At 38.2% G+C, this 25,654-nt stretch overlaps 1 protein-coding gene across 11 annotated transcripts in view; it reads left to right on the forward strand.

Annotated features, from left to right (window-relative positions):
- OSBPL3 (oxysterol binding protein like 3) overlaps nucleotides 1–18,591 on the forward strand; it is a 95,446-nt gene extending 76,855 nt beyond the window's left edge. For all 11 annotated transcript variants that reach the window (XM_069773076.1, XM_069773056.1, XM_069773085.1 and 8 more), the window contains 8 exons: nucleotides 784–921; nucleotides 3,649–3,712; nucleotides 6,693–6,771; nucleotides 9,766–9,910; nucleotides 11,230–11,374; nucleotides 12,061–12,187; nucleotides 12,757–12,879; nucleotides 14,426–18,591. In XM_069773076.1, coding sequence (XP_069629177.1) covers nucleotides 784–921; nucleotides 3,649–3,712; nucleotides 6,693–6,771; nucleotides 9,766–9,910; nucleotides 11,230–11,374; nucleotides 12,061–12,187; nucleotides 12,757–12,879; nucleotides 14,426–14,522 — 918 coding nt within the window. In that variant the 3' untranslated portion in view covers nucleotides 14,523–18,591. The remainder of the gene's footprint in view (nucleotides 1–783; nucleotides 922–3,648; nucleotides 3,713–6,692; nucleotides 6,772–9,765; nucleotides 9,911–11,229; nucleotides 11,375–12,060; nucleotides 12,188–12,756; nucleotides 12,880–14,425) is intronic.
- Nucleotides 18,592–25,654: the final 7,063 nt, after the last annotated feature.

A 25,654-nucleotide genomic window follows, 5' to 3' on the forward strand; every position in this document is an offset into this window, starting at 1 on the left:
CTAGCTGTTGTTGTAATTGCAGTAGTTCATGAAAGCGCCATTCCAAAGTGGATTCAGTTTTTGAAATTGTGAAAGCAAAGCATCTGCGCTTTCACAAGGTGAGGAAAAGGGAACGAAAAGGGAGAAAACTGGTACAAAAGAGACCTGAATTGAACAATCCCAAATTCTAATTCCTCAGGTTTAGAGGGAATTGTGCTTGAGCTGACTGCAAAAATTTGGAAGGGTTACCTGTGTCTCAGTCATAACCAAGAAGTTTCATGATTAGGTAATAGCATACAGTAGATAAAAGGCAATTCAATTCAAACTGCATTAGGAATAGCAGACTTGGTGAGAACTCATCCAATACTTGCTGTGCCATGTTTAGGAAAAGGCTGGTTGGTAGATCTATAGAATCACAGACCATAAGTATAAAAGCCAGTTATAATACAAAATCTAACAGTGATTTTTAAGGTTACTGCTGTGAACTGTGTTGCAGAATGCTAAGCTGTTTCAAACAGTTTTCAGAAATGCTGTTTTCAGTGTTTGACCATAATAATTCCATCCCTGGACCATTGTATGACTCTCTGAAAACTGAATAATTCTCTAATGTGTGAGCTGGTGCTTAGCTTGCTGGAGGCATGCATGTTTGTAGTCTGCAAATGAGGGGAAAAATACAGAATCTGATGTTAGGATAAAACCTTTTATTTTTTCCCCTCCCCCTTCTATTAAATCAGAATGTATAGCAAAAAATATGCATGGCTGTGGTAAATTAATTAATCAAAATTCCACATATGTTATTCCCAGGTGTATATAGCTGCATTTGCAGTCTCTGCTTATGCATCCAGTTACTACCGAGCTGGAAGTAAGCCATTTAATCCTGTGCTTGGAGAAACTTATGAATGTATTCGTGAAGATAAGGGTTTCCAATTCTTTGCGGAACAGGTATTGTATGTTCCAACCTTTAGATTTGCTACTTCTTGCACTGCTTAATTCTAAATGCATGGCTGGAATCCTCTGGAATTAATAGCAAAATACAAAATTACTTTGCATAACTTGAGCCCAGCAAAACTCAAGGGGTGTTGCAGAATTATAAATGAAGGAAGTTGTTTTTTGAGGAAGGTTTGCTAACTCTGGGATGGAAGATGACAACCAACAGCTGACACTTGAGAAGCCAAGGCTCGCAGGCTGCCTACTCCAGTAACTAGGTAACTTGGTTAAGTAGAGTGCAATTCCCCATGCTGAAATCTGATCACGACTGCAACAAGCATTCACATTCTTGTCATTTTCTTTTGTGTGTGATCATTAAAAATACTGTATCTTCATCTGTTTAATGTCTTCTTTTATGACAAGTATATCCCTTGTGTTGAGTTAATCAACCACTAATATCTTCTATGGCACCATGAATATTTCTGCTTCCTGTCCAAATACTTTGTGGGCTAAGCCTTTCAAATCTGGTACCACGGCTTATTAGGTGAAGGACATATACAACACCTCAAGGTCTGAACGTTTATGAAAATAATTCTCCAGGATGAGAATAATTATTAAGTATGGGTGAAAAATATTAAATTTAAATCAGCCAAGTTACCAAAATTGCTAAGCTTGAGACATGTTAAAAAGAGATAAAACTTAAATGATCTGGTGCCTAGCAGACTAAGAATGATTGAAAGCTGCCTCATTCTGTCTAGACATAACAAACCCCAAAATTACAAGAAGTTCTGTGGGCAAGGGTGTATAACCTAGAAATTTGATCAGAGAAAGCCTTCTAAGAGGCTTTCTTTAGGAAACGAAAAGTGGTTTTGACCACCTCTGAAGATACAACATTTTGTACGTTATGCTTTAGAACTGCCAAAAAGGAGGGCTATGTGATCTTTCCTTAGTCTTGGGAAATGTCACAGATGAGTAAAAATAAGGGGAAAAAGAAAGCAAAACAGCCAAAGCAAGAATCAAATTTAAAGTTCAGGTAATGTATCTGGTTCTTCATTGTGTTACTTCAGTTCTAAGATGATGTGTATAAAGCACTGCAGTTACCAGTGTAACATCAAATTGGAGCAACGAAGTGGTGAATAAAGGTTGGTACTGAGCTTTGTGTTAGATTGAATTAAAGGAAGAGATATTCCCCTGAATATTGGATAAATCAAAGGCTACTCTTTCTAAAGAGGGATTTTAATTCATGAGGGGGCTTGGGCTGTTAACTGTTGTTCTAATACTTGCAATAAGTGATGTGAGTGTTTAGAGTGGTAAAGTTATCGTAATAGTGGAGTGGGGGTGGACGAATATTAGGAAAGGAGAGCAGTATAGGAGGAGAGAAGTTTCATGCAGCTTGCAAGCATTAAATATTTCTCTTCGCATCAGGAGCTGCTGTTTATTGCTTGTGCAAGCATTTTGGTGCTTGCTCTAGATAACTTGTTAGTGCAGACAATGTAATCCATGGAATAGATAGGAAAAATGTATAAAATAACAGAGATTCTGTTCTATTACTAGAGTGAGTTTAGAATAATTCCACTTAGCACCATGACCTTACTCTGGAATTATAACAGTTTAAGTGATAGCTAAGTTTAACCCATGAATTATAGTGACATCTGGGGTTAATCTGGGTGCAGTATGTGAGAGAGAGTGTTGCTCTTGGTGGTTTAGGGCATTGCTGAGAGTAATTAGTACTTTTCTCTTTTGTTTTTTTTAAAGCAAGTATGTTCAGTAAATAACTGGATGCCTGCAGAAAAAATGCTTGATAACAGTTGGGCAAAATCAGTAACAAAGAAAAACTGCATTTGAACCATCTAGGTGGTTAAGAAATTAAATTCATAGTGGGAAATAGCAATTTGACTTGAAAATAAAGCTGTCCATCAAAAGAACAGTAGATATTACACATCAAAGATTTGGTCCTGGTCAGCTGTTAGTTGTGTTCACCCAGAAGGGAGAATTTACAGCCAAGGAGGAGTAGCTGCTTTCACTTTGTGCAGTTACTTTATTATTTACTATTCCTTTTAATAGTCTGCATTGTGTATTTGTTTATTTACTCACAGTCCTTGCATTGCTATTTTGGTGGTTGCCCTAATTCATGTATATGCTATTACCCAAAGCTGATAAAATGCAGTGCGCGTGGTTATAGAGTTTCACACTAGAAGCACCTGGGGTGTCACTACTGCAGTAGTAGGTGTTGCTAGATGCAATTTCATGCCTTGATTTCTCCACTCGTGGCCCCCTCAGAGTTACTGTCTCTTCCTTTGTAGTCAGGGTTGTGTGGGTATTTACTGTACAGAAGAATTTGGCCCTTTGGGGTTTTTTTTATTTTTGTCTGTGTGCTCAAAGTGTGGCTTCTGTTAATATATGAAGAGGTCCTAAGGGTAAATGTAATTATCACCTTAGAGACAATGTACAAAACATATAGTTAGATATTCAGTCGATGAACAAAATTTACAGGCCTTTTAAAAGCAGTGTTTCCTGTTTCTTTCAACGCTTCTTAGGTCTCAGTACCTTATTAATCTCGCTGACTCCCCCTTCAGGACACAAAGGCAAAAAGAAAGTAAATGTTCAAATCGTGAATGCCATATATGAATGAAAAATGAAGGGGAAAAAAACCAACCAACCAAAAATGACTGTTCAAGTGTTAATATGTCCATCTTTTTTTTTTTTTTTTTTTTTTCTCTCCCTTTCATGTCTTACTACTAGGTCAGTCACCATCCACCTATTTCTGCATGCCATGCTGAATCTGTGAATTTTGCTTTTTGGCAAGGTAACTCTTCAGTCTATCACTTACAGTGTTCATAATATTTTCATTGTATGTCTAACATGAAATACCCATAAATTGGGAAAAGGTGACATTCCCTGATTAAATTGTATTAGAATGGCTTTAAGGAATGTTAGCCTGTACTTACTTGCATGCTTCTTACTTGGATGTTTTGCCATTATAAAAATGTTCAAGGGTTTTTTTTATAACATTAATTGATTATTCTTTTCATGTACAAATATCTGCATTTCTTTAAAATCAGGTTTGGTTTGGGGGGATCTTTATTAAAGAAGAGAGTCGTATCTGAAGCTATTTATAAAACAAACAAGCTAGAAGACAGCTTGAAAAACTACAAGTTAGATCCTGAGCCTTGGCAGATCTTGTAAACCTGTTCTGAAAATAATTTTCAAAAATGAGCATAACAGAAAGGATAAATATATTTACCTTGTCTTTCTCTGCTGGCATTATTATAATATGTAAGATTTTGTGCTATTTGACTACTAACTTTGTGTTTCAAAAGAAGTGTGTTGGAGCTTTGTTTGCTGTGTAATGCTGATGATGTCAGCCAGTCACAGTACCTATGTGGTTAGATATTTTTGAAGTGTACACAGAACATAACTATGCCTTTTAAGTCAGTTAAAATCCTTCACCCAGAGGTTTGTCAATTCACAATGTAGCCATATTATAACCTTTAATTCTGTTATGACTGACTCTGCTGACTTGATTATAGTTATTACAGATGGAGCCATACTGAACAGAAGTTGGAACTTGCTCATTAGTCTGGATTTCATTATTCAATATAATTCTTTGCTTTGTAAACAAATACAGGGACAAGAGTCCTTTTGTTCTTAGCCAAAAAGCAGAGAGGACCAAAAATTTATTCAGTAACTGAAAACTGTATAAATAAGACTAGATAGCAGCCTGTCTTAATAAAAACCGATGAGACTGATTTGTTTAACAGATCTTGACAACGGTTATCACTCAAATAATTTAACACTTGCATTTAGAGAACAAAGTTGTCTGTAAAGGTGAGAGCTGAAAATTTGATCAATGAGATAAAGTCTGAGATTTGGCCTTGATGAGCACAGGAGACTCAGCCAGTGTACTGCAGGGGTTTGGGTGTTTGTTTTGGTTTGTTTTTAAATGTGGCTAGCTGAGCTTATGGGAGATCTAGACAATTATTTTTTTCCAGTGCAAAGGCAGTTTGTAAATACTGTGGCCTCTTGTTATGGGGCTATATTAACTTCAAATTAATCATAAAGGTAGCTTGTCAATGTGGTAAATTCTTTTTGTGTGCAAAAGTCTTTTCACTTACTATGTTATCTCCTCAGCCAACAAGGAGACAGTCCTCAGCAACATTGCCAGAGTAGTGCTGTCATCCTACCAGACACTGACTTTAGCTCATCTATTTCAACATCAAGAAATCTCTTGATCATCTCTAGTGAGCTAAAAGACTGGGTTCTGACAGGGACAGTTATTTTGGAAATCATTTTCCCTGACTTATGAAGCTGACTCTGCTTTTGCAAAGGAGTGTGGACACATGAACAATGGAAATGCAGAACAGAAAGTTCCAGCTGTTACAGCATCTGTGCCTGAAGTAGTCTGAGCACAGCTTTGAAATAACACTTTGCTTTTCTTTGCTGTCCTAAAATTTTTGCATGATCAAGTTGCACACTGATTTCTAAGGTGTTTCCAATGTGCTGATCTCCATGGGAAAGCTTTGCCATTTATGAGAACACAGAACGTAACACAGTCTGATAATATGTTTTAACTGTTAAACTCAGCAGGGTGTGCCTTTAACCTTTCTCTTCCATCTCACTGCAGAAGAGAAAAAGCTAGTATCAAATTAGGCTCAACATTATCATACTCAAGGTAGTTTGGGATGTCTTATTGTGCAGTATAAGAATCACAACAGAATTGCTGTCACTAAAGATGCTGACCTAGCATCAAACTTCAAAGCCAAAAAAGCCAAAAGGTTCTTCTCTCAAGTGATACGAAAAGGATAATTTTTTCAGTGAGGAATTCTACCTTATGTCCCATTCCAGCCTTTGCAATGGTAGGCAGCTTGGTGTGGCTCAGTCCTACCACTTGCACATAAACACTCAGGAGATATGTAATCTCCTAACTATGATTTAAGCACCTCTCTCACAGCCAGCATAACAGCTTCCCCCCATAACTGCATGGGAAACAGTGTTTTGGTTTTTCTTGTGTTAGTACTAGCATCTTTTTGAGACTTGAGATGAATTTTTCCCTCTTTTTCAGATTGGGCAGGGAATGGAGTTCCTACTGTCTAATACAGCAAGGATACTATTCCCCCTGAGCTCTGAAGTTACTATGAAAGTTACTGCCTGATTATCTAGCCCAATTTAACTCTATATTCTTTCTGCCATGCTTTTCTATGTTTCTTTCTCTTCCAGGTGTTTTTGCTCAATAAATTTGGCTAAACTTGCATTGAGATTTCTCATCTTTTTTGGGGAGAAATGATGTGAGACTTGGACATGTCTTTCTGTAATTCAGACAAGATTTTTAAAAGGCCAGTTAAACTTACAGAGGAGGCTGGACTAAAGCCCTCTGCAAGTTTGCACCCTTTGAAACATTCTCTTGCTTCTTCACTGTGGAAGTTCTTAGTTGCTATATTTTTGTATTTGAAATTCTGCTTTTGGTTTTGGAAATGTCTGCATCCATTCACTAGCAACTGAATTGTAGAGAAATACACGCTGTCTATAGCTTATTCAAATTCCTCTCTTGAAAAAATTTTTGAGAGGACTTTTAAACCTCTGTTACTTTGCTATTTAAATAACTAATAATGTAATGGGGAAAAAAAACCCTCAAAACAATGTTTGAAGGTCCACAACATTCTCTGAACACTTTAATTATGTTGCACTTTGTTTTGCGTTTCTTGAAAAGTAAAACCCAGAAATAGATTGATTCATTCATGCCTATAAATAAATCTGTCTTTTTTTTTTTTCCCCTCTTCCTGTTTCAGATGTAAGATGGAAAAACAAATTCTGGGGAAAGTCCATGGAAATTGTTCCAGTTGGTACAACACATGTAACTCTTCCAGTGTAAGTGCTGCAGTTATGCATTGCTGTTCACACACAGGCACAGACATGCTTGCACACACTGAAGCCACATTTACCCAGATGAGAACAAGCTGTGCTGTGCTGTATTAGACCTTTAGAAGAATTGGTGATTATGATTTAGTTTAAAAAAAAAAAAAAGGGGGGGGGGGGGTGGAGAAAAACCTACCGGACCAAAACCAGAATCATAAAACAGAAGCACTAACTCTTCCAAATGTTATAAAACAAAAGATGAAATAAAAAACATTGCTCCTGTGTATCTTGAAAAAAGCAAAGTTGGTATTTTCCTACTTCAGTTGAATTTCAAGCTTCATGCATTTTAAACTCAAAGGGAGAAACTGCATGGTAGAGGAAGCTATGAATTCTTTTCCTTAAATATGGGTTTGGGGGAGGGGAGAGGGGGTGTTGTTCCTCCTTTCTTTTCTACCTATATTTGTACAGACACTAACACCATGGGGTCCTGGTCTGTAGGTGAGGCTGATAGCCATCATCACTGCATAAATAATTATTGTAAGTGATAAAGAGAACCAGTTGCATATCTAGTGTTTATTATCCAATGAAGTAAACAGCCATTTTAAGTGTTGAGTATAGTTTAATTTTTTTTTAAATAAAAATCTGTAGCGATCCTATGCTGGCTTGTCAGAGTGCCCATTACAGATCAGCAATTAAGATCCCTTAAAATTTGGCCTGTATCCATCATGTTTGCAGAACCAGAGGTCTAAAGGTTGAGTAGTGTTCCAATTACATCTGTTTTCCAAATAGAGTCTACAAAATTAATTATTTTGCTATCTGAAGAAAAGAAGAAAAATAACTCAAGAACCTAGCAGTCATCAGACTAAGTGACTAAGCATGTCTTTTTCTTTTAAGTGGGTAAAATTGTGATCTAATAAGATAGTATCCAAAAGATAATGAATAAAACATGTTGTGTTCATAGTGGTTAGCCTAAGTTGTGGAGTGAAAGGTCTTTGGGATGTGAGTGAGGGTTCAGAGGCAAGGTAACTAATAGATTAGGGCCCGTGGTGGGCTGATGAACTGGAAAATAATCTGATACATATGTGGTCTCCATGTGCTGGTTTATATCCCTGTGTATCTGATATAGAATTGGGTAGAAAAAAGGTACTGAGGCTATAGGCAAAAATGAAGCATTAGTATTAGGGTTATTTCTGGAGCCAATACAGTATTTTTAGCATGCATGATAGAGCATGTGACCTGCAGGTAGGGGCAGGAAAAAAGTTACTGTGGGGTAAATTGGCTGCATATCTGCTAGTCTGCAAAAGCTGTTCTTGTGCGTACTCTTATAATGCAGCAAGCGAAAGCAAGTGATTAAGGGGAGGTGCGGAAAAATTCTAATATCCTCATGGGCTGTGTGTGAGGCAGTTGCTGTGGCAAAACTGGTGCTTTGTAAGTTTACCCTTCACCTTACCAGTAGCGATTTGGCTATCAATACCCAGAACAAATTGTAGAATATGTGTCTTCATAAGGCTTGCCTTTTCTTGAGGTTTTATAAAGCTGTTTTATAAGAACATCTACTTTAATCAAAGGCAAAATGTTGTATTACCTATTGGTATTTGTTCATCTCCCCCGTCTGCTGTCTTCTAGTGTGCAACTGCACCTTGAACTACCTGCTGAGAATTTTTTGCTCTTGCCTGAAGCACACATGTAGGCTCAGCCTTGAGAGCTTGAGCCAAGCTCATTCCAATCAATAAATTTGCTGATGACTCCGTGTCACGTCCCAATTTCTCAGGACAATGACTCAGGTTTGCTGATTCCCAGGTCAAGATTAAGGTGAAACTACACCAGGGATCCTTTAACTCACAAACCTTAATTTTTATTTGCTCTCAACAAGAATTGGCATGCTCACCACCAAAACTGGTATGCTCACAAGAAAAATTGGCATGAAACTATGTCAGTAAACTTTGTAACATGTGCTATACCCTACATCACCAAACATATAATGCAGGCCTTGCTTATTTGGGAATCAATTCAGGGAAGACAATAAGGAGATCCTTCCCGTTGAGTCACGAGGTTCGGAGCAGACCCCCTTGCTTTCTAGACTCCTCCTCAGAGAGGAGCCCAGGGGCAGCTGGATCCACTCCTAGTCCCAGACTTGGTCAACGGTTTATGTCTAAAGGGATGAGGTGTAGGGATTACGGAAAGGAAAAGGGAGAGAGAGAAAGAGAAGAGAAAGATTTCACCAGTCCTGGATCTAGTGTTTGTTCAGTCAGCCAAGGGGTCTGGTTCCAGTGGGCGCACGTGCGTGGGGCTTCAGTTTGTGTCCTTTTATCATCCTTGGCCCTCCTTTGGGTGGGCACTCGAACTCATTAGGCTAATTAGGTAGCCTTTGGGCTGCAGGCTTCCCCTTCCCTGCTGACGTGATCTTTGGCCATACACGGTGAGCTGCCCTGCTCAGCACATCAGAACAGCACACCAGAACCAGGAGCTATGCACCCTCCAGCATGCCCTCCCCCTCCTGTTGCTGATGGACGCTGATCGGCTTCTTTCCACCTTGGGTTCCTTGCTCCGCAGAGTTCGTTGTTATGCAGTTAGTCGCTAAGCAGAACTTGCCCCATCGCAATGTTTGAGACATTAACTCCTTCAGTCTCTCACGCTCCGGTGGCCCATGTCCTTGTGTTTTCAGTTGTCACTGTGTTACAAGCTGTGAAATGGGCATTTCAGCCAGTAGAAGATATTAGAATGATTACTTTTGGAAACTTAGAACTGGTAAAGAGGGACAAGTAAATTGGGAGAAAACTGAATTCAAGACCAAAGTTTATAGCAGAAGTGAAAAGCTTTTTCTGGGAGACAGGACTGTTGTCATAGGGTTTGTTTTTGAGAAGGTACGGAACAAGAAGATGAGGCATTCCAGAAAAAAAAATTTGTGGGGTTTTTCTAATCAAGTTCTCTGCAATTTTTTTTCACAAGTTTATGAGCTCAATTGAACATGGCATGAGATTTTTCTTATGTGTGTTTTTCTTACAGTTTTAAAGACCATTTTGCATGGAACAAGGTGACATCTTGCATCCATAACATCTTAAGTGGGCAAAGATGGATTGAGCACTATGGAGAGATCATCATCAAAAATCTTAATGATGACACTTGCCACTGCAAACTGACTTTCATAAAGGTAACCACAGCAATGTTGGGAGTGCCTTTTCTAACAGACACAGCAGTGGGTGGATGCTCTCTGCTGAAGCTCAGTACAACTGCTTACAAGCTGTATTTTCCTATAGTTCTGCTGTAATTACCTGTGATTCTATGAGAAACTTTAACTCTGAAGGAACTGCTGCTCACTAAGTAAAGCCAGATGAGAAAGAGAAGTAACAGCTTTCTCAAGTGATTCTACTGGAGATGCAGAAAAATATGAGGAAAGGAAAGGAAGAAATATGGTGAAAAACCTACTCTGTGTTTGATGAGAGAGGTAGGCACAAGGTGTCTACTGACACTGGTTTACCACATGCCTCCTGCTAACCCATTGGCATGTGCTGTGGTTGCAAATATTTGGCAACTATAGAACCAGTGCTTATGCAGGGTGCTTCACCCGATGCTCTTTTCTAGCCCTTTGCGGGTACCCGGAGGAGTTTAAGTGAGAGGTTGTGGTGTTACTAAAAGCTTTTGCTTCAGTACAAGGCATCAAGATACAACTTCCTCAGGAAATGCCCTTATAACTGAAATTAAAATTAGGTTTTGGCAATAGATGACTTGTTCCTAGTAAAGGAAAATCAGTGAAAACCTAAAACGCTGCAAAAATTTCTAACCTGAGAAATAGTTTTGCAAAGCATGCTAGGAGACTTAACCCACATTTTCTGTATGATTGCTGTAGAAAGGCTGTGCTGTACATGGAAACAGACCATACAGATACAAACCAAGTACTTCAGCATACCTATGCAGCATGGTATGCTTAGCAGCAGAAGGAAAGTTTCATGTATATTTTGTGCTTTTTAAGAAGCATTAGGGTGATTTTTTTTTCCAAATGCTTATTTGAAAGTACTGTAATTTGCAGAGTTGCAGTGAATGTTTAGAGTTCGAATTTTAAAGATTGAGAGCCTGCAAATCTTACACCTTTGATATTGTAAATTGTCTAAAGTGGAGATTACTGTATCAGTTCCTTTTCTTCCTCTTCTGCAAATTTGGGGAAGATGTAGATAGCAAAGTCGGGAGTCAGTGTTACCTGTTGTTGGGCAAAATTCAAGGTCAGCTATGCTTCACCTAGTACTGCCCCTAAAAAAGGCAAGCAAAATAAATACAATGCTCAATGTTAGTATTTTAATAAGCTGATTAACAGTATTAACAGCTGTTGCTTGCATATGATACTGTAATGCACACCTAAATGAATAGTTTTCATTTCAGAAAACTATTCTACAACACGGTACTACTGAGATGGCAAAATCACTCACACTTGAACTCTTATGCACCTTTTTTTCACCTTGTTCCTTTTAATTCTAGGCAAAGTATTGGAATCCAAATGCACACGAGATAGAAGGCAGTGTCATGGATAAAGCCGGGAAAGTTGTGCATCGACTCTTTGGGAAGTGGCATGAAAGTTTATACTGTGGGACAACTTCATCTTCAAACTGCATATGGAGAGCAAGTTAGTGATCAGAATGGCTAGCATACAGAACTTAAGATCTGCTTGAGAATAAGCTTACTATTTTTATTTCTTTATTAGGCCCCAGCTTCTTGTTATTTCTATGTGGCATATTAGATTTTTGTCAAGCATTTAGAATTTAGACCAGAAGAATACATCATTTAACTTAAATAATATGAAGAACTTAATACCATGGCTTCCTGCATTTTCTCCACCCTCCTTCATGTTCTTATTTGGGCATGAAGTGAGTATTGAGGACTCTAAAAGGGAGGGGTAAAAAAAAAAAAAAGGAACAAAACCCCCTACTTTTTGTGTGGACAAGTGTTGTGTATTTCATGTATTAGACATTGGAGGATAAACCCCAAAGTGCAATTCTGTAACGACAGCCATATCTGAACTTCTCCCAAACTCGTAGGGTTTTGTCTACTGTAGTTTGAAAAAGCACTATGATAATAGCATGGCCTTCATCACCGTGGTGCTCTGATTCAGCTGAGAGAACAGAAATCTGTTTTGTTGCAGTGCAATTATCAAGGGGGCTGTTGTCTTTTGTCACGTTATTAAAAAATTCGTCTTCCCCCAGAATTGAGACTGTGGTTGAGATGAACAGATGACTGAGGGAAGCTTGGAATTTTCCTTCTAAAGATAATAGCATTTAATTGGAATTCTGAATGTACTCTTTTCTTCTGTAGATCCGATGCCTAATGATTATGAACATTGGTATGGATTTACTCAATTTGCACTGGAGTTAAATGAACTGGACCTGCAAACTAGGCCATTACTCCCATCCACTGATACACGTTTTAGGCCGGACCAAAGGTAAGAAGTTTTAACTCATAAAGATCTTCCTCAAGTAGTTCTTAATCTTCTGTATGCTCGCTTTACCCTAAGCTCTATTTTGTGTAGATACATGCAGTGTGTTTCTATTTCTACACTAAAGTGCATCTGAAACAGACATTTTAATCACTTTTCAAGAGATGGTCTAGTCATTATGGACTAGTGTTTCCTAAAATTAGTTCTTGGATGCTTCTGGATAACTGCCTTTCCAAAGATGTTAAAACTTCAGTACTTAAGGTACTGGATGTTGAGTATACTGTGTTTCGATAGCCAAAAACTGAGACACTTGAAATTTCTCTCTGCCCTGGATTTTCTACTGTTGCTAACTTTCAAGGAAAAGAATCTAATATAATGGTGACTCTGAGCTTGTTATGAGAGTTACTTTTCCTTAAGTGCTTTTTGACGGTGCAGTTGTCTGCAGATGTAGCTGTTGACCTTTCAAACAGTGTGAACTGCCTGCTGTAAAGACTAGGTTCTGGAGCTCTAGAGGCTCTAACAAAGATGGGGGACAGGAGCGCCAATTGTGTCTCTTATCACTGCTGATGCTACAGGTTTCTGGAGGAAGGGGATATTGAAGGAGCTGAAATGCAAAAGCAGAGGATTGAGCAGCTACAGAGAGAACGACGGAAGGTGCTGGAAGAAAACAATCTAGAGCATCAGCCCAGATTTTTCAGGTACTATATAATAATTAGCATATACTATCATTTCTTTAAATTCTTATTATAGATCTGATTCTAAACTGCCATAGAGCAGGCTCCAGTTTTTTCCAGGTTTCTTCTATATTCTTGATTTTTGTACTTTGGCAATGTAGAACACTCCAGACTTAGTTAAAACTCAGAATTATATATTGCTTTTTCATTAGTCCATCCCTGAATTTCTTTCTAATTTTTTTGCTTTGATGGCAATTGATATTTAATCTATGTTTGAATTTGCCTGAGTGAATGTAGCATCTTTGATTCTTTCAAGCAAGGTGAAGTAGCTGGATTTAGCTTAATTACCTCTGCTGAACTTCTGCCGAATTCAGTGGGATTGCCTTGTGCAGAAGCGTGCAGAGTTGGAGCCTTTCATTTCCAGGGCTATTTTTGAACATGTTTCCCCTCTTTCATGGGGAGAGAATTATCATTCAGAGGGCACTTTATTTCTTCCTGTTGTAAATCAATTAACAGGAGACTTCAGCCATTGAAAGACAAAAATGAATGCTAGTGAGGACATGGCCTTTTGCCCTCCAGCTTCTCTGTTCTGCAATAAAAGAGCTGGAGTCAAGGTGAAGGTTGTATGGGCCTGTGTAGCACAGTTAACAGATCTGGAATCCTAATTTTTTTCTGGATAGATAGGTACTGTACTTCTGAGGAACGCAGAAACGTTTAAAATTGAGCTATTCCCTTTTTTGCACCTGACCACTACATGTTTGACAAGCTGGTGAGCTAACTCATCACATGTCAATCACACCTACTAAGGAGAAGCAAATGTTGCTTCCAGCAGGATAGAGGCAAAGTCTGATACTTAGTAATTGTATATTCACAATGAGAATTGTGAATAAGGATGAGGATTTAAATCCTCACAATAAGGATTTGAAAACTGAGATTTGTGCTGTAGATTTAAATAACAGAATAAAGACTTTAATTACTATATAGCAAAAATGTTACCCACTGTTAAGAATAGACATGAATTATGTGTTTGGCTTTTCGATAGTGATTTCTCTCTTCAACAAATCACAAGCCTTGATTTACTTAAAAGAATAATTAGCTGTTGTGCCAAAAATGTTGCACACCAGATTAAAAGCAGGCTGATTCCTTCAGCTTATGGTATCTAGTACAATGAGTCTCACTTCTTGACTGAGAGCTATAGGCTCTCTTTATGCAATAACTGTCTTTGGAGAGGTAAAGGAAAGCTTCCACTTTGCACTCAAGGCTGCCTTTGAGACCATGAAATAAAACTGAACTGTAGTTTTAAGTTCTAGGCGCTGGCATGTGACAGTGAAATAAGAGTGTTGATCTCAGCTGAACACTCGGCTACTGAGGTGCATCTCCAAGGCCCAGTGCAGACATACCAGTTTGACTCTCCAAGCTATATTGCCTTGTTTCAAGGCTGTACTGAGTTGCACTGCCCCTGGTTCATGGGCTGGATTGGGTATCTGTGCACAGTGCTACATTGCATTACACAGCATATGTATGGAAAATATAAGCTTTACATTTAAGACATTTGTTTAATCTTTGATAGGAAATCCAACGATGACTCCTGGGTGAGCAATGGAACCTACATGAACCTTAGAAAAGAACCTGGTTTTTCCAAACTGGACAATCCTGTCCTCTGGTGAAAGAGGAGCTAAGTGAAGATACTCTGTGCTGTATTCTTGGATCTGATTTGAAAGAAGTATATATAAAATATATCTATACATACACACCTATAAATATCTATATATACACACACACATATATAATATGTGTGTGGGGTGTGTATGTGTGCAAGTGTGCATATCTCCAGAATTGTGCTTAATTTAGAATCTGATAATTTGTTTCCTTTACTTTGACTATTGCAGTGGTTGAATATAAATATGAGTATAAATACCCTAACTTCTTTTTATGAAATATTTAATAAATAGTACTGAATGTTAACAGCAAGAGGGCAAAGAAAAGCTTTTACACTACTTTTCCAATGTGTAATAATGTCAGGTTTGAGTTAACTTATGCCTTATTGAATTGCATTGGAGACAGTAGCATCAGCATCTCCTAGCTGTGCTGAGAAATCAGAGTGCAAGCCTTAGTAACTCAAACTGTAAGTAGGCTTCCACAGTTCAATGAGTAGTTCAGCTGTCTCTGGGCTGGTATAAATTGCTAAATCAGATTATCAGCTGATGCTGGAATCTGAGTATGATCTTTTTCTGCCTATAGAAAAGATTTAAACAAGTTTTTGTTTCTATTAGCTTTCTCCTTAGCATTATGGAAGAGGTAGTTCTGAGCTTGCATCAGTGGTTCTACTGCCTTATACGTAAACTGTACCCGGCTAAATGTAGTGCTAGAAATTCAGGAATCGCCAAAATTTTCCACTTGGAAAAATTTCCACTTCAGATTTATAGCCTCCAACAGGGCAAGAGGAGGAGATCATTTGTATATACTGCTTAAGCACTGACTAGATGAAGAAGCTCTCTCTTTTTCCAGTAAGTAAAATCTATACAGAGCACGAAATCCTGTGCTTCCATAGCTTCATTTGTTTTTTGATTAACCTAAAAATTGCAACAATAAGACTTTTTAAAAAGTAAGCAAACATTGTTTTAAGCTAGAAATTTTTTCTTAGTATTTTGATATTTTCTACCTCTTAAGAAATAAACAGCATATTTAAGATATTATATTTAAAAAATGACCATCTGCCTTATGGAGAAGTGTATGGAGTCTTTGATCTTCCTCTGTTTGTTATGTTCAGATAAATATTCAAGTGTCTTGCACTAAATCAATTGCATCCCTTCCCTGTAATTTTATACATATGGCTAGGTTTGTGAAACTACTAAACCATAGGTCAGAAATTTAGCAGGAAACCAATGTAGCAGAAGTTGCACTTTTGAATGAAGATTATAGAGATGGGTGGTATTTTTGTTTTTCCCATCAAATCACAATGCCACAGTCATTAAGAGAATAATTTGCATTCCTACCTATCTGCAACTCAAGCCTGACCCACGATTCTTCAAGTTTGTTCTCTGTGTCTGTGACTCTCTGGCAACAATGCAGTTTCCAAGTTATAGATCTGTATCCTTTCACTACCATCACCTCCTTTTCTTTTTCTTACATGCCACTTCAGTGACACAAAACAAACCCAAACATTGTTGGCATGTTAAACTGGCTTATGACTGGAACAACTGGACGTGGCATGGATAAGGGAGACTCCTAGGGGGACTAGTAGCTTAGAAAAGCTTGCACTTTACTGTGTGCTGCATTGTCCTAAAGAAAACCCATTAAAAATATATCCATGTATTATATGTAACATGAAGGAAATACTATGAATGCTTCCATTTTAAAACAAATCTGTGATGTCAGATTAGATGTATATTTGAATTTTGCTTTCTGTTACCTTGAAGGCCCATTGTCTTAGAGGCAGATAAATGCTTTTTCACCATTTTTCACTTTGCCCAGGAACTCTGTCTCACTATCATTTCTGTAATTTATTACCAATTAAGTTAGCATAATTCTATTTAGTATGTCTTTTAAAGACTTGACTACTATGCCAACAGCTTACAACAAGGCAAGGTTCACGTCAATATGGAGACAAAATCTGGGCATTGATTCCAAAGGAAATCTTAACCTTTGGGGGCTGTTTGGCTTTTCAAGGAAAGTGAGGATCTCTTCATGACTTGTTCCCTTCCTGTGTTTTATTCTTGTATTAAAAGTAAAAACTTGGCACAGAAATGAGTTGATATTTGTAACTATCCTTGCTGTTGGTAATTATCATTTATACTAAAAATAGCATTCATTTAACAACAAAAGAGGGTAAGGGAAATTAAAAAAAAAAAAGCTTTTAAGAAAGGGAGCAAAATTTGTGGAGGATGCATTAAACTTGCTCATTGTCATATTTGGCAGCTACTGTGATTACTGTCTGATCTGATCTGATTGCTGGGTTTGTATTGTCTATGTGTGGAGGGGATTTCCCTATACTTTGTCATATGACCTGATAGTTGGTAGCATCTGAAATTAAAGAATTAGAGGCCAAAAGGCAAAGTTAAAGAATTGTAATGCATTAAAATCAGCAGATGTTAAACGAAACTAATCTCGTACTGGGTGCTTGAGTCATGATTTTTGAGAAATCAGACTGACAGTGTTGCCTTGTATCTTACAATCTAAAATGTCTAAAATACATTTGATTAATGACAGGAAGCATTGGGCTGAGTAGTACCTTATATAAAATTTTTTTCAGCAAAATTCTCATATCAAGAAGGTAAACTTCAGAATTTTACTATCATCTCCAGAAGAATAATGCCTGAGAATAATCCAGGGCATTTCTTAAATACATGAAGCAAAATCATCGCACAAGTAATAACTCCTTTTGTAAATCTCTGATACACATCTACAAACACGATGTAACCAGTTGTTAATGATCCTCTGAGCCCATGTTTCCAACTGCAGTATAGGTATCCCTGCTTAGTTTTGTATGAAACAATTGGGTTTAGTTGTTAAACTTCTGTCAACTGTATATTAAGAAGTGGAAGAAAATTGTCTTGATGTTACTTCTGTGTATTTCTGCATAAAAATATATTCATCATTCACAAACCTTAATATACTCTATACAGTTATTCTTGGTAAAATATGAAATTTTGGTAGTTTTCTTCCCCAAAACTTCAGATGTGTTAATGGGTGCAAAACTTAGATTAGCTTTCTGCAATATAATTAAGACAGCTGTTGTTTTTAATAACTGACACTGAGGAACTTTTTTTCCCCCATTTGTACCCTGAATGGTAAAAAGAATGTATCAGGCAACTTACTGCTTCCTTTCATACAGAGCAGTGATCCCCAAACTGCTTAGCTAAATTGATCAGTCTTCAAATTTCCTGATGACCATGGCCTGCTGTTATAGCTCTCTTATTTGATGACTTTATAAACATTACTTAATATGATTTTGGAGAGCAGTTTGAGAAGCACTCATCTAGCACTGCCTTTCTTTTGTGTATCCCTTCACAAAGTAAAAAAACTCACTATAAACTTACGTCAAGATGATGGAGCAGCTCAGGCTTTTGGGTGTCAAAACACTGGCTCAGTTTTCATATTACACAACAAAGAAAGAAAAAAATTCTGGGGAAATAGCATTCGTAGAAACAGAAACCCACAACTCTACTTCCAGATTTGCAGACTTGACAGTTACTGATTTTGGTGCAGTGTAAACTTGGGATTATGAAACAGTGTAACTTGTTTAGGAGACTACTCTTGATAGCATGAAGTGCCCTTTAGACTAAGTGAAACTGGAGTGCACCATTAATCATTGTATTCCTTTCTTAATCTCTGCTCTCTGAGATATGCTTTATGTGTTAGTTTGCCAGCACTGATCTACTTCTTCTAGACGCTTTTTGAAATACAGATCCAGCAAAGTACTTAGGTTCTTTATACAGAGCTTGGAAAATTAGATGCTTTGAAGGAAGAGTGAAAACAGCCAAAATTTTGAGAAGGCAACATCCTAGAGATCTGTTCTTCCACCACCAAGTTTTTGAAGGACCTGAAAGAGGATTGCTGGTTTCTTTTAAAACCTGTTCCCTGAAGGAGGTGGTGGTTGCAAACACAGTCACCTTATTATTTGGCAGTTTAGTATTGAAGCCAGATCACTGTACAGAAAGGAACACAAATTCATGGGGCCAGAATGTACAACCAGGGACAGCTTTGGGGCTGCACAAAGGTCCAGTGCTGGTCTCACCCTTTGCCATGCTACCCGCTTTCCCGCAGCTGTTTACAGTCCTGTATAGATTTTCTATGTGGCCTCTCATATCTGAAAGTCCTTATTCAGTGTCCCATTTTCTCTTTATTAAAAAAATTTCTGAAGAATAGGAAAACAGTCCATTCTAACAAGCTTTTAAATGACAAATCATTCCTAAAAGCTATAGTTAAACTTTCCCCGTAAACATTGTGGCCTACTTCTGTATCTTTTCCTTGACTCTGAACAGGTCTTTCTTCCCACTTGCACTCTGGAGTCAGACCACAGCCTGGTTTGGGTAGCGTGCTATGGAAACATGCAGCTACATCTGTTCAGCATACTCCTAATTAATGTCCTCACATCTGCTTTTGTCTTCTGTCATCTCTTCTAGATAACCAGCTTTACAGAGCAGGAAATTTTCAGCATGTCTTATTTTGTTCAGTACAGCTTTTTGTGTGTGTGTGTGTGTGTACAACTCATACAGAGGAGACAAGCTGAAAAGGAGTGCAAAACTTGGCCCACAGTGTATATATAATAGAGATAAGGATGAAATCCAACTTCTTCACATAACTGAATACGTCTTGCAAGGGCTAGAGTCAGACGGTGCTATTCAAAGGAGTGAAGTTAAAATGGAAGGGTTTTTCTGCTTGAGTGTGTTTTCATTAATGGATTATGCCTACTATAAATAAAATTCACAGTATTAACTAACTCATCCTTTCTATTTTCTAGCTGCTAGTGGGTGCAACTTACTCTAGCAGCTGTGGGTTCATAAGGAACTGCACATGTTATCTGGCTTTTCTGTTGAAACTTAGTAAATGCTGTAACTTACCACCAAATGTATTATTGTACTGCTCAGTTCTTACTGTTCTTGCTGCAGCTTTTGAAAGCAATAAGAGAAATTTTCCACATAAATAGTTGCCATATGTTAAAAAATTATTTTAAGCAGTTCATTTTTTTATATAAATTGTGAATTTGGTGGTTTTGTTGTGTAAAACAAAACTGTATTAAAGCTTATGAGAATGTTGAGGAGGCTGATGCACAAGAGGTGATGAACTCCTTCAGTTCTGCACCTTTGAGATGGTTGGTATCCCTGAGAATCAGGCAGTCTTGTATTTACGTTAACAATATTTTATTAGTTCCAGTGTTGGAAAAATATACCACATGTATGAGGTATTACATATGCAAAGCTGCTAAATGCTGAATTTGTTGTTTGTTTTGATAGGGCATTAGTGATTTCAGAATGAAGAAAGGTATCTTGTGTGTTAGAATTATCGCTGACTTTCAGATTTTTGAGAAAACTTTCTGTAGTCAGGATCATTCCTGTTTTCTGCTTCACTTACTCAAAAAATTTGTAATAATGTTGGAACACCTTGATGCACAGTTTGATTTATTATTTTTGTCTCTGTAACCAATTTAGTTGGATGTTAATAAATCATACTTGCAAAAGGTCATAGAGCACCCTGACTTTTTCCCAGGGGTTGTAAGCATCTTTCTTCAAAGGTTGTTAGTGACAGCTGAAATAAGTCTAGCTGCTGTAGTGATCTGTGCTTTTTACACTTGCCAAAACAGCAAGTATGAAAGAGCTTCCATCTGCTAGAAGCTGTATTTATCACTCTTACAATCTGACTGGTAGTTGTGCAGTGTTCCAGTTGTGTACCAGTTACCTGCACACACTGCACAGCACTGTTACATGGCTGTTATGCCAGACACTGGGGCAGGGAAAGGGGTAAGCTGGTGGAATTCACTGATAGCTGGAAGCTGATTCTTAAAAGCAGTTTTTCGTGGACAGATGTGCAGCATAAATGTTATGCTTTAGTATGAATGTGGAGACCACAAACCACATGTTCTCCATAAAACAACTTTTAAAAACAAGGAAACATAGTATTTACTGAATAAAATAAATAAATGGAAGGAAATGGTATCAATGTGGTGTTTTCTTCCTCAGAGGTGGTGATTCAGGACAGCTCTGCCAATCAGATCTCAACTATGTCTCATGGTCTCACCATACGCGTGTACGATTCAATACATATGGATTAGGATTTTGAAAAATATGGGAGTACAGTGAGTGTAATTGCTGACCAACCTGTAATTCCTGACTGCAGTTCTGCAGCACTTCCCTGGCTCAGTGTGTAGAAAGATTTGGTGAGAGGGAGCATGGAGGTTCCAGGAAAAGCTAGGAAAATTGGATCAATAAATCTGCTACCACGCAAAATGTCCTCAGCTGTTGTACATGGCAGAATAAGGATAGAGGCCAAAAGAAAAACAGCTTTTATAGTGGGCAAGAATCAGCTCCTGTTTTTTGAAATCCAGCCATTTTGATTCTGTATTGGGTTAAGAACTTTGAAACTTGCTTATCATGTCAGTGGGAATCACTTCATTGTTCTTTACCTTCATAGAGATCTAATATGCTTTAATTGGTACCTGAAATAACTAGCATTTAGTTCAACCTGCTGGGAAAATAGCAGTTTACAGAAGCAGTAATATTTTTTTCATAATTATAAAAGGGAAAGGAAGATAGATGGCAAGGGATGCTCTTTATTGGCACCCCAATCATGAACACCTGGGACAGTAGGAACTTCTCTTGCAGAGAAATGGGTATGGAGTGAATTTCTTATGATTGCCCCTGGAGCTAATAACACGCCAGGTACCACAGTGTGGTCAGTGCTACCCAGACAAAACAGGCTGTTCTCCCCTGCAGAACTGTAAGGTAAAGTTGGCTCGTATAGACCTTGCATCCAATTTGTGTTTAAGCTCAGTTGTCTGTTCATTTACAGTAATCTCTGTTTAAAGTAATTTTGCTTACTGTAAAATGATTCAAACCACCATGGCGTGAAGAAAAACACTGACAGCCGAGCAAAGCTTGCTCTGCATAGTTAACTGACACATCTTGGCTTCTTTCCCCCCCCCCCTTTTTTTTTTAATGCCTCTGTTACATTTCTTTCATCTTGCAAACATTGCTCTCCATTCTCAATTTGCTGATTTTTAAGTTAGACCCCCTGTAGTGCAGTGGATGCATAAGAATTTGTAGGGTTACTCTGAGTTTTTAAATGGGGTTAAAAGCTGGCCAGGTGCCAAGTTCTGCTGACTATACTTACGAATTTGTATCTTTGCTTACTCTGTACCAAGGGAAATACTTGAAATTGCTATGTGTAAACCCTCATTTGAGGTAAATCAACATTGCTCTACTGAGCTGAGTATAAGTGAGGCTTAAGTTAACTGAGAATTTGACTCTGTGGGTTCATTGATGTAAATTTTTACAGGGTCTTGGAACAATAATAAATTCCTGGAAGACAAGATGTTGTGTACGAACATCAGGTGATGTTTCTGTCTGTAATTTCACAGACTTCAGGAATTACTGGCTTTCCCTAAGTGCTAGGGCACTACTTGAGGATTTTTTGAGCTGATGTTTCACTTGCTATTTTACTAAGACCAGCTGTTAAAATTTGAAAATATGATTTTTTTCCTTAGTTAACATTTTTTTCTTTATTAGAATTTCTTTAATAAAAAATTGCTTTCCTAAATTACAAATGTCTTTTTAACTTGTGTTGAAAAAAACAAAAACAAAAAAGAAGCCATGAAAAAGGCTGCAGTAAATCTAGTTTGAATTACTGCAGTACATGCCTTGCAAAATCCTTTCCTTCTTAGGTTTTATGAGGATATATCTGCAATGCCTAGATTGCTGCCTAGAGCAAGGAAGATTATGTAGATTTATCAATAGATGAGAACCTGTCTAATAGCTGAGAGAGATTTACTGTTTTGTTTACTCTTAGGTTTGTTATCATTTCAGCCATTGACAGACTGAAGATGGAGTGGAGCCAAGAGATCATCCTACTTGTATTCATTGTTTGTTACTTGCACTTCAGTCAGTGAAACAAATCTTGTGAAAGCAGCTAGAGCTATATAATGGCTATATAGGTTTTTTGGATGGAAAAATCAATTTTCTTATGAAGTTCAAAAATAGCGCACCAAATTCTTAAGTCCTTTCGTAGGAAAAACTTCTACTGGGGACTCTGCCTGAGAAAGAGCACCACAAATAGGTCAGTTAGAGCAAGCTTGACTTTTTCTGAGTTCTCTAGTTACCAGAGGGTGGTGAGCCTAGCCCATCTTTAACCTGTCCCCTTTCATTTTGGAGAGACAGTAAAACTTCAGTCAAAGTTGGTGGAGGGTAGAGAACTCAAGGATATTATATTCTCACCTTTTGTGAGTATCAGAAACTGGAAAAGAGATCTGGATGTGCCATGTTACAAGAAAGGCTGTAGTAGGAGCTCCACTGCATTTTATCTAGCTGCAAAGCTTCCTAAAGCTGATGCTCATGTGAATGCTTTGGTCTTGATACCAACAGGAATTGTTTGCTTGAAATCATGGGGGAAAGGAATGAGACGAATGAGTATATACTGTTGAAATAAGATTCTCAGTAGTGAAGTGTGCTGTCACAAGGTCCTAGCCAAAAGAATGGCTGCAGTTCATGCTTTCCCAGTACCGGTTGCTCATTGTTTCCTTTCATACTAACACTTCCTCTCAGGACACAGCTGGTCTTCCTTCTCTCTTAGAAATTGCATTGCTCACACTGTGGTGTATTGGCATTGGTGAGGCTGGACAGTGTGGAAGAACTAAATCAGCCCCAGCTCATGCTGACTGTGACCAGTTCTGCAGGAGGAAGTGCATTCCTGTCTCCAGGTTGCAAAGAGGGTAGTACTGGCAATAAGAAAACCACCCACCCAGGTTACTTGCATCACCCGTTACAGATGCTACTCACCCAAATCAATGTGTCATTCAGACAAACAAGGGCAGTACAAGCAGCAAGAACACCAGTTTCAGTCCCATGATAGAGCAAATAAAATACATGTTTAATTGTCGGAGAACAGGCCAGCACTTTGTTTCATATGAGGTTTTTTGCAGCATAGTGAAGACCTGGTCTGTATGTGCAACTGCAATATAACAAACACCTGGAGTGGTGTGACTCTAGCCCTAGCCACCACTTGTACAAATTTGCAGGACACCACTGTTGTCCCCTTCTGTTCAGGACAGCTGCAGCCTTTCGTACCTACCGATCTGTTTTGACTCGCAGCACCCCTTTTATGGCACCTTGCTGTCTTTTTGGGCAACACTGTTGCATAATATAAAAGGAATTCCCATGCAATTAGCAGCCCACGCAGTTTTGAGCTGTTTGGCAGCCCTTGCTCCTTGTTTCAAGAACTGTTCTTTTCATTCTGCTTCTCTTTAGTGGGAAAAACCAGGTATGTTCTTACCCCAATGTCTATAAGACATTGAAAAGAAAACGCTTCACGTGCTGAAACTAGGAGGCACCAACAGCAAGGTGAAAAATGAAATGGCTTTAAGAAGAAACATGAGGCCTTAGTCTTGGTACCCAATGGGGCTGAACTATCAGCCCTGTACGAAATGGGGTGGGTTTTTTCCTTCTGTCGTCCCTTGCGGTGTGCATTTCCACAGCAGAAGGTGCAGACAGCCCCTGGCAGCTCCTGCTGCAGAGACCCTGGGAAGATGTAGGAGCCCTGACTCGCCTTTTAGTAGCAATGCAGCCTCACAGCTCCTCAGGACACTCTGGAACCACTGGCTTCTTTGCTGTTTGTGGTCTTCTCCTCAGTGCATCTGCTACTTTTGTGGGCCATGGCCTGCTTCAGAGATCTCTAAACAAAAATCTCTATTTTATCTTTGTGGGTACTTAAAAATGCATTTACTTTGTTCTGAAGAAACCCCTTTCAGATGGCCCTGGAACATGAATTCCAGTTCTGAAAGAGAGATTGAGCTGACAATTAATAGGTAATGAGAATGGGGGTTAAGGAGTTGCAAAATAACTGGGAAATAAAACAAAGGAGGCACAAAAACCAAAAGGGAGACAAATTTTTTCTAAATCATAATAAAGCTATTGCTACAAATGTTGTAGTAGATGAAAACATGCGTCTGGTGTTATTCAATGAAATATTAATGTTAGCTTCTGAACATTTTGCGAGGTTTGACTATGGCTGTGCTCCAGTTCTGTGTCAGTGTGATACAAACACCATCCGGCCAGCGCCCTTGTGGGGAGCTGCAGTCGCATACTGCGGATTCTTTGGAAAATTCTGCCCAAATCATTTGCTCCCCCAGTTGGATAGTGAGTGGTTTTGAGGGCTCTTGTGTATCACATCCATTCAGAGGATGCAAGAGGAATTGTGTGTACCAGAATAAACCTGGGGAGATGATCAAAGAAAACTGTTCCTTACAGTCGGCTTTTCTCTCCACAGGCAGCTTCAGTCACAGGCTCTTCCCTATAGATCATTTAACTCCTCTTGTTTTGCCAGTTTTGTCCTAAACTTTCTATGTATTCTTTTGATGCGCTTTCCTTAGTTCTTCCCTTCACTGTAACTTTAAGGTTGTCTATAAATAACAATCAGTATGAACTGCGCTAATTTTAGGATCACATTTTTTATTGATCTGAAAAAGTAACAGTAGAACAATTACAAGTGGAAGCACAATTTATTAAATCAATGCATATTATGCAATAATTTACAATCAGTTGTACCTTGCTGCCCATAGTACTAGGACTGTACAGCTATACTTTAAATAGTGCCATGTGCTGTACAGTTATATTTTGAAGAACCCTGCCAGAGTGCTTACAGTCTGAAACGTGTATGCGTGCAGAGACACAATGATGAAAGGCCTCATTTTTTTGGAGGCTCAGTGACAGGTATCCTCTGTTTGCAATGTTTTATTGGAAAAAAATCCTAATATTTGCTATTTTAATACAGTTCATCATTTGACTTTGTAGGCCCTGTTCCAGCTGGCCAAGAACCAAAGATGTAAAAAGAGAAGAAAAATTAAGAAGCATAGGGAATAAGCTTCATTTCAGATTTTATTAATGATATATTATTTAGACTTTTGTAGTTTAATGTGGAATAATATGCTTTTAAAATAACTGTTTATGTAGGACCTACATAAATGTTTGGGGCTCCTACACAGTAGTTTGATAGCCATTCCTTTTGGCTAATTTATGAGGAAGTCCTACTACTTAAATAGCTTGAACAATATAGCAGCCAGATGGTTTTTGATAAAACATTAATGAGACCA

The sequence above is a fragment of the Haliaeetus albicilla genome, chromosome 2 (assembly GCF_947461875.1).
Source record: "Haliaeetus albicilla chromosome 2, bHalAlb1.1, whole genome shotgun sequence".
Taxonomy (NCBI): domain Eukaryota; kingdom Metazoa; phylum Chordata; class Aves; order Accipitriformes; family Accipitridae; genus Haliaeetus; species Haliaeetus albicilla.